The sequence below is a fragment of the Ambystoma mexicanum genome, chromosome 9 (assembly GCF_040938575.1).
Source record: "Ambystoma mexicanum isolate Mex_15411 chromosome 9, UKY_AmexF1_1, whole genome shotgun sequence".
NCBI classification, from domain to species: Eukaryota; Metazoa; Chordata; class Amphibia; order Caudata; family Ambystomatidae; genus Ambystoma; species Ambystoma mexicanum.
In genome coordinates this window covers 1036008825-1036021821 of record NC_090931.1, presented here as the reverse complement: position 1 = coordinate 1036021821, position 12997 = coordinate 1036008825, and the positions used below count along the sequence as shown (strand labels likewise).

General features: G+C 42.7%; 1 protein-coding gene across 2 annotated transcripts in view; it reads right to left on the bottom strand.

The window, feature by feature from the left end:
• The window catches only part of FIGN (fidgetin, microtubule severing factor), a 316802-nt gene extending 305756 nt beyond the window's left edge, over positions 1–11046 (bottom strand). For both annotated transcript variants that reach the window (XM_069616313.1, XM_069616314.1), the window contains exons 1-2: positions 10876–11046; positions 9923–10099 (exon numbers count right to left, since the gene is read on the bottom strand). In XM_069616313.1, coding sequence (XP_069472414.1) covers positions 9923–9947 — 25 coding nt within the window. In that variant the 5' untranslated portion in view covers positions 9948–10099; positions 10876–11046. The remainder of the gene's footprint in view (positions 1–9922; positions 10100–10875) is intronic.
• Between the last annotated feature and the right edge of the window lie 1951 nt (positions 11047–12997).

Here is a 12997-nt window from a genome sequence, read left to right as displayed (position 1 = left end):
ACATGTGCATGTCTCCTACAAAACCGACGTCATCCAAGAACACCAACGCTGAAAACGCATATTCTTACTTTTACACTCTTTTACAATGGTGCAATCCCATTGAAAAACACTTCTGGGCCCTTTGCTTTAACACTAACGGGCAAACCATACTGTTCAAAGCTGTAATGGGCACTGTGTTACTATGCAATATAAACAGCCTAATGTATGTGTTTAATTATATTTCATGAAATTATGTTTTGGGAGATTACAATAAAATGTGTTTTTTCTTTCTTGCATATCGGCATCTTCACGACAAAGTATATTTAACAAGACGGGCACTTCCGTAAAGTTCCACCGCATAATGTAAAACATTAAGACATGCATAGATCAGCCATTATCAAAGAAAAGGAAACTGCACTTTCTGCATCACAGAATTGTTTCATGAAACGACAAAGGGCCTGATTTACAGAGCGTTTTCCAATGGGATTGCACCATTATGAAAGGCTTCTGTGAATAATGCCCGCTCGGAGTAACCGACATTTCACAGACTCCGGCAGCTTAATCATGGTTGAAGAACATGAAGAAAAGACTCACATTTAAAGTGCTTGTGAAGGAAAACATAATTGTGACTCAAAACGTGTAGTTTGATGTAAAGAAGAATAAAGTGCAAATGTATACATATATGATGGCAAGTCAGAAATGAAAAGATGAGAAACCAACTATAACCGGACAAAAAGTGTCAAGTTGCGCCCAACAAAACACGGATAAAAGTGTACTCCAGCCCTTGCCTGAATGCCATTTCTCCACATGTACACAACACACCAATTCATACTCGTGAAGAGGCTAATGTGAGTGCAAATATTGTAGCCTAAACTATATTTGTTTTCAGGCAATATTCTGAACAATGAGCCATCCCCCTTAAAACAAAATGTTGTATTTCCACTCATTGCGAGTGATTTACAAAACAAGTTTTCAATGGGGCGTTCCCACGTTAAAACATTTTTGTAAATCACGCCCATGGTATTCTGTGGAGTCTGCAAAAATCATTCTACCATCCAGTGCTGGCGGTCACTTATAGAGGATCGCCTTAAATAAAATAAGAGAATCAGGCCATTGGTCAGGGCTGTTGCTAAGATCTTTTACGGCACTAGATAAAGGAAACGAGTGCTGCTGCGTAACCCTCAATTGGAAGTATAGCAGCAATTGACACTTGTAGGAACAGCCCAGTGCCTCCAGCAAGTGGGGGCTGAAGAATGAATGCTCGCATTGCCTTCCCTTACTTGCAGCCAGCCCTGCCATCAGTCCACCAGGATGCTATCACAATAGTGCAACAGTTCACCAAACGCACGCTGGTCCATAACAAGGCAGATTGCAATCAGACATCAGACTTCAGAGAGACTACTACAGGAATGCTGGGAAACTAACATGTGCAGAAGGCCGAACTAAAGAAGAACAATAGTACCACTGAACCTTTTGAAAAATTGTTCAAAGGAAAGCATGCAATAAGTTTAGATACACATAAAACAATTCCTAGCTGCACATATCTAGATGGACGTGAAGTGGTGTGGATGGGTTTAGTTGAGAGTGGCTTGAAAACATATATAATGAAAACGCTCAGTTGAGATAAGAGGTGACTGTTCCAAGCAAAGCAAGTGACATTGGTGTACCCTATGGCATGATGATAGGGAACAGGGCCAAAGGGTACCTCCTAGAATCAATAGGTCATGACATTAAACTCAACACTTTCCTCTCATCTCAGGCAAAGTACTTGGCCTATTAGCAATTGGAAATGTTTGAAGAAGATAACTAAAGAGTGGGCTCCAAAAGCAGCCTGCCGGTCATAATGATAATTGGCCTTTTATAACGTGCCTGCTGGAAACAGTGATGTGTGCAAGCATAATTCGGAGGTAGCACCTTTACGGATTGCTGTATGGAAATTTCACATTTTTAGCCGGAACAAATATACCAAGCTAATCGAAGGGCAGAGCAATTGTGGTGCTCAACAGGCGGATACATAATTAAGGTGACATTGGAGTATGGGCCCTGTGTCGAGGAAGATACAAAGTTTCTAAGTAGACAGGTAAAAACCTCCCTTATTTAAGGAATGCTGTATGGCAATTTCATATTTTTTACCAGAATTAGTCGGAACAAATATACCAAGCTAATTGAAGGGGAGAGCACTTGTGGTGCTCACCAGACGGATAGTAGTTGGAACAAATATACCAAGCTAATCTAATCGAAGGGCAGAGCACTTGTGGTGCTCAACAGACGGATGAATAATTAAGGTGACATTGGAGCTCGGGCCCTGTATCCAGGAAGATACAAAGTTCATCGGTAGACAGGTAAAAACCTCCCTTATCACATTATATGTCATAAGGGAGGTTTTTACCTGTCTACTGAGGAACTTTCTATCTTCCTGGACATCATCACAGGGGGAAAAAAAGGTCTTAATCATAGCTTTTCCAAATAAATGTACCTTGGTTCAAAAAGAGCACTATATGTGTATGTATTGAGCTTAAATGGTTCGCCATAAAAATAAAGAGAAATGCGGGGAAACTGCAGAAGAAGTCCATAAGGCTGTGGGATTCACATTAAAACTAATTAGTTGCAAACTGCCAAGAAATAATAACAAGCTTTTCAAAGGGTGAATGTTATATTAAAAGGAGAAACATATTTTTGTATTGAAAGAAAACCTTGATTCAATACAAGTGTTTTAGAAGGTACTAGTTTCATCAGAAAAAAAACTCATGTGCATGTGTACAGACTGTGTGGTCGGTGATAATGGATATCTAAATCCAGCAAAGTTGCTCAGTGGGTTAACCCCTTGTTGCAAACATATACGTGCAACCGGTGTGTCTAGATTCAAATGCTGGCTGTGACACTTTAGCATTTTATCCTTGGAAGGTTGTTAAATTGTTAGCACCACACCTATGTTGCTACTTTACATTGCAACATAATCTCAACATGTGAGGTAACAGAACTTTTCAAAATCAATTTTTTATTGTCATACGTGTGTTTAGGGTGATATTAAATTAAATCAGGTTACGGATGTAAATTAGTGACTGGATTAATCTAGATACATTAAATGCAATTCAAAGTGTTGGTTATATGCAGACAGAAAAAGGATTGCAAACCAGAGCTATTTATACCATGCTCTGAAAGGGATTTAAAAGAAATAGGGCTCTAACTGGCTATGAAACACAAGAACTAACAAAAAGCAAAATTAAACAATTTGAGGGCATTTTGAAAATTGTGCTTTTTTATTGCAGCAAATTAGTTGCAAAGCGCACAACAAGAATTTACCATGCTACGTAGAGAATGTGCCCCTACTTTTAACCTGTGTTTCAATTGCAATGATGATATATTAAAACAAAATAATTCAAACGTGTCACCGCCCAATGGCATGATAGGTATATTCCATACAAGCGTGTAATGGATTTATTTAACTCGCACATGTTATAAGTAATAAAACGTTCATCTGAAACCTAAATCACCGCACATTCAGATCAATCTATAATGCTAACCGGGAAATGAAATTATAATACATAACCATGGCAAAAGCCTGTAATTGTGTTGAATGCAAAGTGGTTCAAATGAAACATGTGGGGCGGCATTAGAGAAACCTTTCACTAGTGTAGATGCAATTAGCACCAGGGCAAAGATTGCCCTTGTGCAAACAATAGTCTTTCAATGCATTTACACTGGGCATGACTTGGACGAACATTGCCTTGGTGTAAACATTAAATGAAATGATTTTCTATGTTTTTATTTCGGTTGATGTGTTCCCTTGTTCTAATTGCCCTTGGACTGATGCACAGTTTCTGCAACACCATCTGAGTTAAAAAGTATTCAAGAGAAAAAAGTTCAAATTAATCTTTTTTTCACAGATGTTAGAACATTAACTTCATGAACAAAATGATTGCATTTGTAGTGTGAAGGGTTTGGAAGTAGGACCAATGGTTATTTGGCAGGGTCCCAAATGGAAGGTGATGAATATAGCTATCTTCTAAATCCTTGTATTACATTGCAAGACAGAGCATAGATGCCGACTGCAGATGATAGTCTCGAGAAATAGAGGGATTTTTAGGGCAACAATTTGTCCGAATTTACCGTTTTCTAAGGTTTTCAATATGTCACTATTTTTCAACAGCATTAACCAGCCAATTTTAAATCTAAACACAGTTTTCTGCTAATTGTTTGCTAACAGTATTATATGTCTTTACATATCAACAGACAGCCTGCTGGTGCTGCAGTTCTTTGGCTGCGATTAGCCAATTTAATAAACAGCTGAAACACAGACCAATGACATGTACCCTGCATAGTTGCAATTAAAAGTGTGTATACTTTTGCCACATACTTGGCACTGAGATAGGCTTTTCTGTTTAATGTAAACGCAGCAGTGTCAAATGTGGACGAAGTCCGGAGTAACGAAACAGGCAAAGCTCTTTTCAAATGGCAAAGTCCTGGCCTCAAATGCAATTCTATTACAAGCCATTTCTGATTGTTTATGATCTGTGCACTGAGCCCGTTCCATTTTCTGGCAATCATTTCAGAACTAAAACATCAGCTCCATTAAAAGGGGATTGAAGCTTTCTCCCAGAATGTGACTTCACCAGCAGAGAAGTGAAATGACTTGATTTTTAGAGTTAGTCATATGGATAACATACCGAGATATACAGATCCCTTGCAAATGTTTTGGGGAAGGGACGCTATCTCACAAGTCCTCAACCTTCATTCTGTCACAGATCAGAATTAGTGCAAGTAAACAATGGTCTTGTTCACATGTAAATAATTTGTAGAAAATGTTAACTATTTTCTACAATGCTGATACACAAAGTACAAAAGAATTAGAGTGCTTAGTTTTTAAACAATGGTTCTTTAACTTCCAAACCACCAATCAAACCCTCTGATTTCTGGTGACTACAGTCCATGCAAACTTACAGTTCGTTGGAAGGCATAGAGGATCACACAGACACGAGTCCCGGTTACCTTCCATGGCAACCAACACACCTTACATGATAACCTCTCTCTGCAAACAGGACTGCCCAGCTCTGGTGCGCAATACTGCAAACAGGTCAAGATCTTTAGCACCCCATATACAACTTCAGGAGACAAATGTGCATACATGTAGAATCATTGTGGGCAAATTCATCCCATGCATATTCCTACTGGATATCCGTAAAACCTGGCCTCCATATGCCCCCTAACCCGCCCTGCCTTCCCGAGAACAAAAGTTCCATTGCCTGGAACATAAACAGATGCAACTTCCTAGAGCTCACCCTGTCCAGGGATGCTAGATTTTGAAATGGATAATGTATTTTAGGAGGATCAATCATAGCAACGCTTTGTTCCACTCAATATATCATGCTTATACAGTGTCCACTCTCTGCCCATTGAAATGTCTATGAACTAAAGAATGCAGCCCGCTGCAGGCACCGCAGACAGCTGCATGCTAGATTCATTTGCTCATTGTTCCCGGTACCTTTAGCTTGAAAATGTTACATTTAGAAAACCGGAAGTCATGTATGATCCAAGGAATCTGTGGTGTGAATTATTTTATTGTTAGGATTCTCTTAAGACAACATAAATCATGCGTTGCCACATTAAGAGTTATGTTAAACTATTTCAGAGGTATGCGTTTCATATTCAGGTCGAATTTTCAGTAAATATTGTTCAGGCTACAGTCTGGCACACGTAGACAAATTCACCCATCTGCAACGTCTGTGCCTCCATGCTGACTTGAAAGTGGGAGGATATGCTGCGTGTGTGCATAGCAGCATAGGGCATACTTAGTAAGCAGGCAATGAGAATGTAGTAACACTTTCTATTCAAGTCTGCAAGAATGTCGATTGCTCTTTAATACTGTGATACAAAATGTCTATGCAACCTAATTGGCGGGCTTGCTCTCTGTGGGGCACAGTCAAATACACACCTTATTGGCATATGCTTCTGTAGAATTTTAGAGCAAACTAGTCCGCTGGAGCTATTGGGAGTATGTTTTAAATAACAATTCTTCGCATTTTAATTTTAAGAGTCGCTTCAATTCTGTACTGTGAAATTTGAGATATAGTTTTGCAATCCAATTTCCAAATCAGTTGAGATGTGAAATCCTAGGTTGTCCCTTTCCTTCCTGCTTTATAAATGTCATGCTCTGCCGCCTCCCTGTAAATGACTCAGGGAAAAAGGATGTGCTGAATGATCAATCCATCAAGTCCTATTGATCACTGGTACGATTCACAACATCTATATGGCAATCGCCCCAATCAAAAAATGTATAAAATCAATACACAGTCAACGTACAGTGATTAAATCTCAAATATGCATCTGCAATGTCGGCATTGTTGTGAAAAAGGATGTGGTGTGGTCGCCCCAGGAATATGCCTATTAATCATGAAGTCATGCTGATAGTGTCAAACCTACAAATATCAGAAGGGTCCACCAGACTGAATGCAACCTGCATCTGTTTTCAGCCCCACAGTGGAAACCCAAGATTCCACTATCCCACCCATCTTACGTTCCCTTGAGTTACAGAAAATAATTCCCCAATACTGCCCCCGCTGCAGTACAAAATGGTGATATGTTTTCCACTGCAAATGTAAAAATACTGATGTATAGTGCTGACTTATATCTGTCCCACAGTGCCTATGGTTGATTAATGGTGAGGTAGAATTCCATATAAACATAGCAGAAACACCACATACCAACAGCACTGGAATGCAAAGCAGGCACTATACAATTAATAATGTAATGACTGCAAGAACACCATCAAAATGAAAACAAAAGGAGATTTCAGCCCCGGCATAGAAGGAAAATTATCAACTAAAGCATGATCTAAGCAAGGGGAGAGACAATTACTTCCACAAATCGTCAGAACAACAAGCTAGGTTTCTTTTGGACAAGAAAAACAATATTTTAAAGGGAATTTGATATTTACTAAACATATAGGCAATTGCGGCCAACAAACAAAGTTAAACCAAGCGTGTCAGGAGTCGCAGTACGAGCATATGCTCTGCAGCCATCCAGGAAACTATCACATCCTGGAAATGTTTTGACATAACCGTGATCACCGCTTCACCCGCTGCGAAACTCAAAAAGTGGCACTTATTTCGGGCTACGATGAAAAGCGGTGAGAATGGGTGCGCACCGCCAGTTGCGATACTAGACAGTTGGGCACGTTCACAGTTGAATGTATTCATATGCATCGTAAAAAGAAAGGTCTCCTGTACATGTCAGACTAAGAAAAACAGGATTTGTAGCGCTCGCGTTCCAGTCCCACACAGCGTATGTGCTAGCAAGGCCTCATTGCTGCACCTTCACTCCTTAATATCAAACATGAAACATTAGCATGGGGCAATTGTTATGAAGTGCTGTGCCATAGTTCAACAAGATTACTTGAAGGATTGTATATGGAATAAAACCCAGTCATCAGGATAACAGCCATATTACTTCTAACAATCACAATATAAACCAGCACTGCCTTCTTGTAAGCCATCATCAAATTGTTTATTCTTTCCTTTGATTGCAACTTTCCAACACAACATTGTGGCATGATGCATTTATCATGGCAATGTAATTCTCACAACTATGCACTCACAACTATGTAACGGGCCGTTCATTCAATATGAAGGGGTTGAAACTATTGAAAAATAACTTGAGGTAATCTTCCCTTTGAACGTGGACTACGTGTTAGCAGTGTGGGGGTGATACCCCCCACAACCATGTACACATGCAATGCAAATAAAAAGACACTTAGATACCTGCATGCCCCTCTGCACAAACCCACCTTACTCTGCGTGGCTGCGTACCCTCAGTGCTGCTTAAATTCAAGATTTTCAGAATTTCATGAAGGGCAAACAATTAAATATGAGAAAGAAATACCGAAAAGCATATGATGGAGTGCTTCCTTCATCAATGGTGCTGCAAATAACCAACACCATGGGGAAAAGTGTACACTTCAAAGGATGCTCGAGTCTCCATACACACTCCACTGTATGGGACGCCGCACTGGCCAAATGAAAACTGCACATCACATCAGACATGAACCTATGAAGCACAACTTTTGAATGCGTTAGGTCTTTGTGGAAAGTAAAACACGCACACCCTATTTAAGATTGTTTTTAAAAGAGATGGGCAAGTACACATGTCCGTGGTGCTAAGCCAATCAATGCATATTGTGCGTGGCATGCTACGAACATTCCCAGTTATATTGGACGCGTTCTTCCCCCGCTGTTATCAAAATAATATCTTTTTTTTTCTTTAAAAATGCCAAGATCAAAGCGGATGCCAAGTCACAGCGAACGTGTGGGGGGCGATCAGTGTGACAGGCCCCTTGTTCGATAGATGCGGTGGTTGATAAACGGCGTGTCCGCGAGACACGCTAGCTTTCATTTCCTGACCACAACATACTTAATTTGCAACAGCAGAGCTCAAGGGGTGTGACTGGGCAGTCCCCTCGCTCTGGCCTTTTGGGGTATTTAAGAAGGCGTCCTCGGGCGCACCAAACGGGAGCTCCTGTGCTATTTGCAGATAGGACAGAAAGGGTTTGGCGATGCCAGGGCGTGCTGACAAAATGATTCATGGCAATGCGTGCCCTCCCGTATTCTGGGCTCACTGCTGTAAGGTTTCCTCAGGGCAATAGCATTTTATAAGGAATGCAGTATGGTGTCCACTGGTGGGAACTGGAATCTGTGTACCCATATCGTATAGACTGGATGTTCTGTATAGCTCTTGTTGTCATTATATATTTTTTTTAAACTCCCATCAATTCTGTTAATAGCCAAAAACATGCAACATTGCCTCGCAACCCAGGGTCTAGCTTCGACCTGCATAAGAAAAACATTTCTCTTGTCCAGTGCAACGACTCTAATATGATCTGGCTGCATATGTAATTTCGCACAGGGGAATCGCCCATCTAGTAAACATACTCGGCGCAGGGCGCTTTTCTCTCTCCGAATAACATTTCCTTGGACACATTGGGAGCCTTATTGATCGCCCACAGTCAACAAGTCCTGAATGCGGAATGCCATCAAATGAACCCCACAATAAACGTAAGTGCATTTAATGCTTCGCATAAAGAGCACATTGTGGAAGCCGCCGCTTCCGCCGCCGCCCGGCTTTCTGCTAAGGGGGGGGGGGGCACCACCCCCACCGCCTGCATTTCCCAGAAACTATTGTTGCCATTTCACACTGGCTAGCTTGTGCGTGATACTTCAAGCCCTTGACTCGTCTCGGGCAGAGTGGCAGAGCTCGGAATTGTACACAGAGCGCGGCCAGGAAAGCTGCAGAAATCCCTCAAGCTCCATTTTATCTGACCTTTTGTGCAGCGGGAAAAGGGGGAGGGAAGGGAGCCGGAGCGGCTAAAATCAAGTCAAATCGCGAAGCCCGATTCCTTCGCTCGGCTACAGTGAAAAAAGTTCAGAGGCAAAACAGCAAATGGACAAATAAATAAGGACACACAAAAGCCCAGCTTTTCTGCAATACTTAGGAGATAGTCAGCTGCGTTGTTTACAAGCACAAAGTCCTCACGAACCCCCACTGTATGAACACTGGCCGCAGTCCGCAATATAGCTAGGATTAAGAAAGGGGAGGCTCATGGCTCGGGTGTAGCTGTCAGTAAACACTCGTACTTATCCGCGCGCCTTTTTGTCTTCTCGGGTCCCTCCTTGTGTTTGATTTGCATGTCATCTTGAGTTTTCAGTACATCCACCAGACTCACATGCGACTTTACAAGTAATACCACCATGCACAAGAGGAATAACTGTGTGAATAGGACACATCCAGAAACAAGCAGGGATACGCCAATGCCAACCGAATGATACTCCAGAAATCACTGGTCTGCTACCACAAGGACACCTTAATATCCCGAAAAGGCGCCCTGTATTGGACAATGACATTAGGAGGTAGACATAGGCAAGGGGGCGCGGGGGGCCATGCACGGACATACCATAAACGCTAGTGCTGCTGATCATTTCTTGCTGGAGACACACACAGCGGAATCGGATTTTCACAGGCTGCAATTCCAAGGGTTGTTTTTCATTAAATGCACTTTTCCTCTCGGCGATCAAATGCCACTGCTGCCTCGGAACGCCGGCCCCTTTCGTCGGATTTTCATTTAATCTACCTGTGTACAATGAAAGTGGGAACACGACATCAAGGAAAGGAAAGACCTTGAAATGAAACGGGAAAGCGGGATAAGGAAGGGGACATAAAAGCATAAGACAGCGGATGCAAGTCCATGTCAAACCCTCCTCACTTCCAATGAAAAGCACAGGAGCGGCGGAGCAGCGGCGGGGCAGCGGGGGGTGTGGGATAGGGTAGGGGGCGTGGAAGTGTGATCGGACATTGAATTTACTATTAAAATAATGACACCTACTAATCTACCAACAAGACGGCAAACTCTGTGCGCCCCCACCTACCAAGGAAACACGCGCGCCTTGCAACATGTCTAGCAATCCACACACAGCGTTCACACAAAGTGCAAACAGGATCCGCTTAAAAATGTCCTCGCCAGCCTCTGCACAATGCTGCACTTTGAACTTCCAAACTCGGTTTCCTATTTATTGCGAGATGACCCTTTGCTATTTTTATGACTTCACTCCTCTGCATGGGGGAGAAACAAAACAAACCCGCGAACTTCGCCGTTAGGAGACGGGTGCAGTGAAAATGAAATCCGCTTTGGGGGAACAAGAGCTCGCAACTCTTAATCAGGAGCTCCGCTCTCCCTGACAATGACAGAGCGGCCCGCGAAGCGCCCTGCATAATGTGGTGGACATGCTGCTTGTATGCGGCAGATGGCTTCTTCGGGCAGGCTGGAAGTAAACGCGAGCTCTGGCCGCCGGGACTCAATGGTCATTTACTGTGCATCATTGTGGGGCAGCTGGCCCGCCGGGCACTTACCTGGGCTCGGTGGGATCGAGCTGGGGGCTCCGCGCAGAGGAGTGGAGCCCGGGTGAAGCTAAGGCGCCCGAGATCGGAGACCATTCCAAGTTTGCGAAGGGAGGGATGGCTCCGGTGTTGTGAAATATTTGATATCCCATGGAATGCGTGCGTCCCTGCTCCTCAGCTCTTTCCGGGGCTCCTCCCCTCTATGAGAGATTGGCGGTGTGAGTCTCAGCGCCGCCTCTTCACAGAGAACAGTGCTTCAGCCGAGCCTTTGCATGAACAGACAGAAGCAGCAGCACGCCGATCTGAGAGCTGTAGTGCTGATTTGAGTGAGCAGGCGCCCCTTCTTTCAATAAAAAGGATGTCAACTACTGTAACTGAAGGATCCCTGGCACACTTTGTGGTTTTGTGATGGCGAGAAGCAGCTTCTAATAGACGTTCTGTGGCAGGAATCATTCCTGGAGAAGTCGGATTTTCATTTGTTTGGAGACTATTATTCTTTTTGAAGCACACGCACTTGCCAACATTCTCTGACTAAAAAGCTGTAGGATTCTTCAAGTTTCCAAAATAATAATTAGCATATCATAACATCACAGGAAATAACATCACCAGTCATAAGGCCCTGAACAAAGACAGCATCAGGGCCTTTCCATCTTTTCAATTGATAGTGCCCCAGCAACTGTCCCCATGTTGGCAGACAGCAGTCTTATGACATAGCAATATACTCCTTTAATTCGGGACCTTTTTAATATATGCATTTTGCAGTGTACACATTACATGTTGCATTAGAGCCCTTCAGGGCGTTACCTCCCTCAGCCCTCTGTGGTGCGTGCCTTTTTACTCTGGCCGCTCTTCAATAACCCTTTGCAGTCAAATAAAAATCAATACATTTTCAGTGGACATTTAGGGTTTCAGCTCCCCGCTGGCTCTCTGTTTCGTGATGATAGGTGGCTATTAACTCCGTGGCTGTATCTATTTTTCTCCATTATGATGTATGGATCCCACGAGTCCCTCTGACTGTTGATCTCCAGTCTAAGAAAGGGGCCCCCAAACCATCATTTTGAAATGGGCCCCCACCAGCAGTGACACATCTTTAGCCGGCCCTGAACCACATGGTTCTAAGCATGACTTACAATGTGAAATAAATTGCAGAGGTTTTGGCAGCGGGAGTAAGAGCACGAGGGACTGCGAGAAAGGACATGAGAAACATAAGCAGCAACAAATTGGCCAACGCATGGGTGACCGGGGCAAAGAAAGAGTGAGAAAGAAGGACTAAAAACGTCAATAGGAAATAGAGAGGGCAAGGGGTAAATTGGGAACCAGATTGGGAGTGTAGCAGGGACAAGGTGTGTGAGTTGAGGTTGGCAATGGACAGGTGTATGAGCGTGCACATCACTCGGAGAGTGAGCAGATAGGCAAAGTAAGTTGTGATGGGGAATTGGTGAAACATGATGGGTGCTGTTGACTGGGAGAGGGGGAAACACAGAAGGGGAAAATGTGTACCTTCATAAGTGATAATGATCATTAAAGTTAATAACGTGGCGTTAGTAACCCATTCCACCGGCTACATCAGGAGTTAACGGCCAAGGTGAAGCGTGGGTGGTTAACAAAGGTGTTTTTTTAATCCAATGGCAATGTCACTTCATTGATCTTACTTGTGTCAAAGGTCACATGATGTCACTTCCTGGTAAAATCATTAGAGTTCAAAGCTATTCACAATCCTGCCCTCCAAGCAGGTCTGGATATTAGCTGCCAATCAGTTGTGAACCGGTTGAGACTGATGGGTGCACTCATTATGTAGTAGTTTTTGCACATCTCTTTTGTCACTTTTGTGGGATAAGGGAAACTAATTGTAGTTACATCTACTTTTCACACTCCTTGCGATGTAGTTTCAAATAGCTGCATTTCTGTCTAAAAATAATATCAGTCTATTGTTTCAATGTGGCTGTACACATCATTTGAATTTCAAAGCAACATCATAAGAGCAAGCAAGTGAAGTTGCATGTGCAGTCACGCATAGATGAAGACAAATAGGTCATGGCCGCAGTCTCATGCAGTGTTTTGTACACAATCACATATGGAGAAAAACAAATGCAATTTTTGTCACAATCAAATACATGATTGGAAAATGTAGACT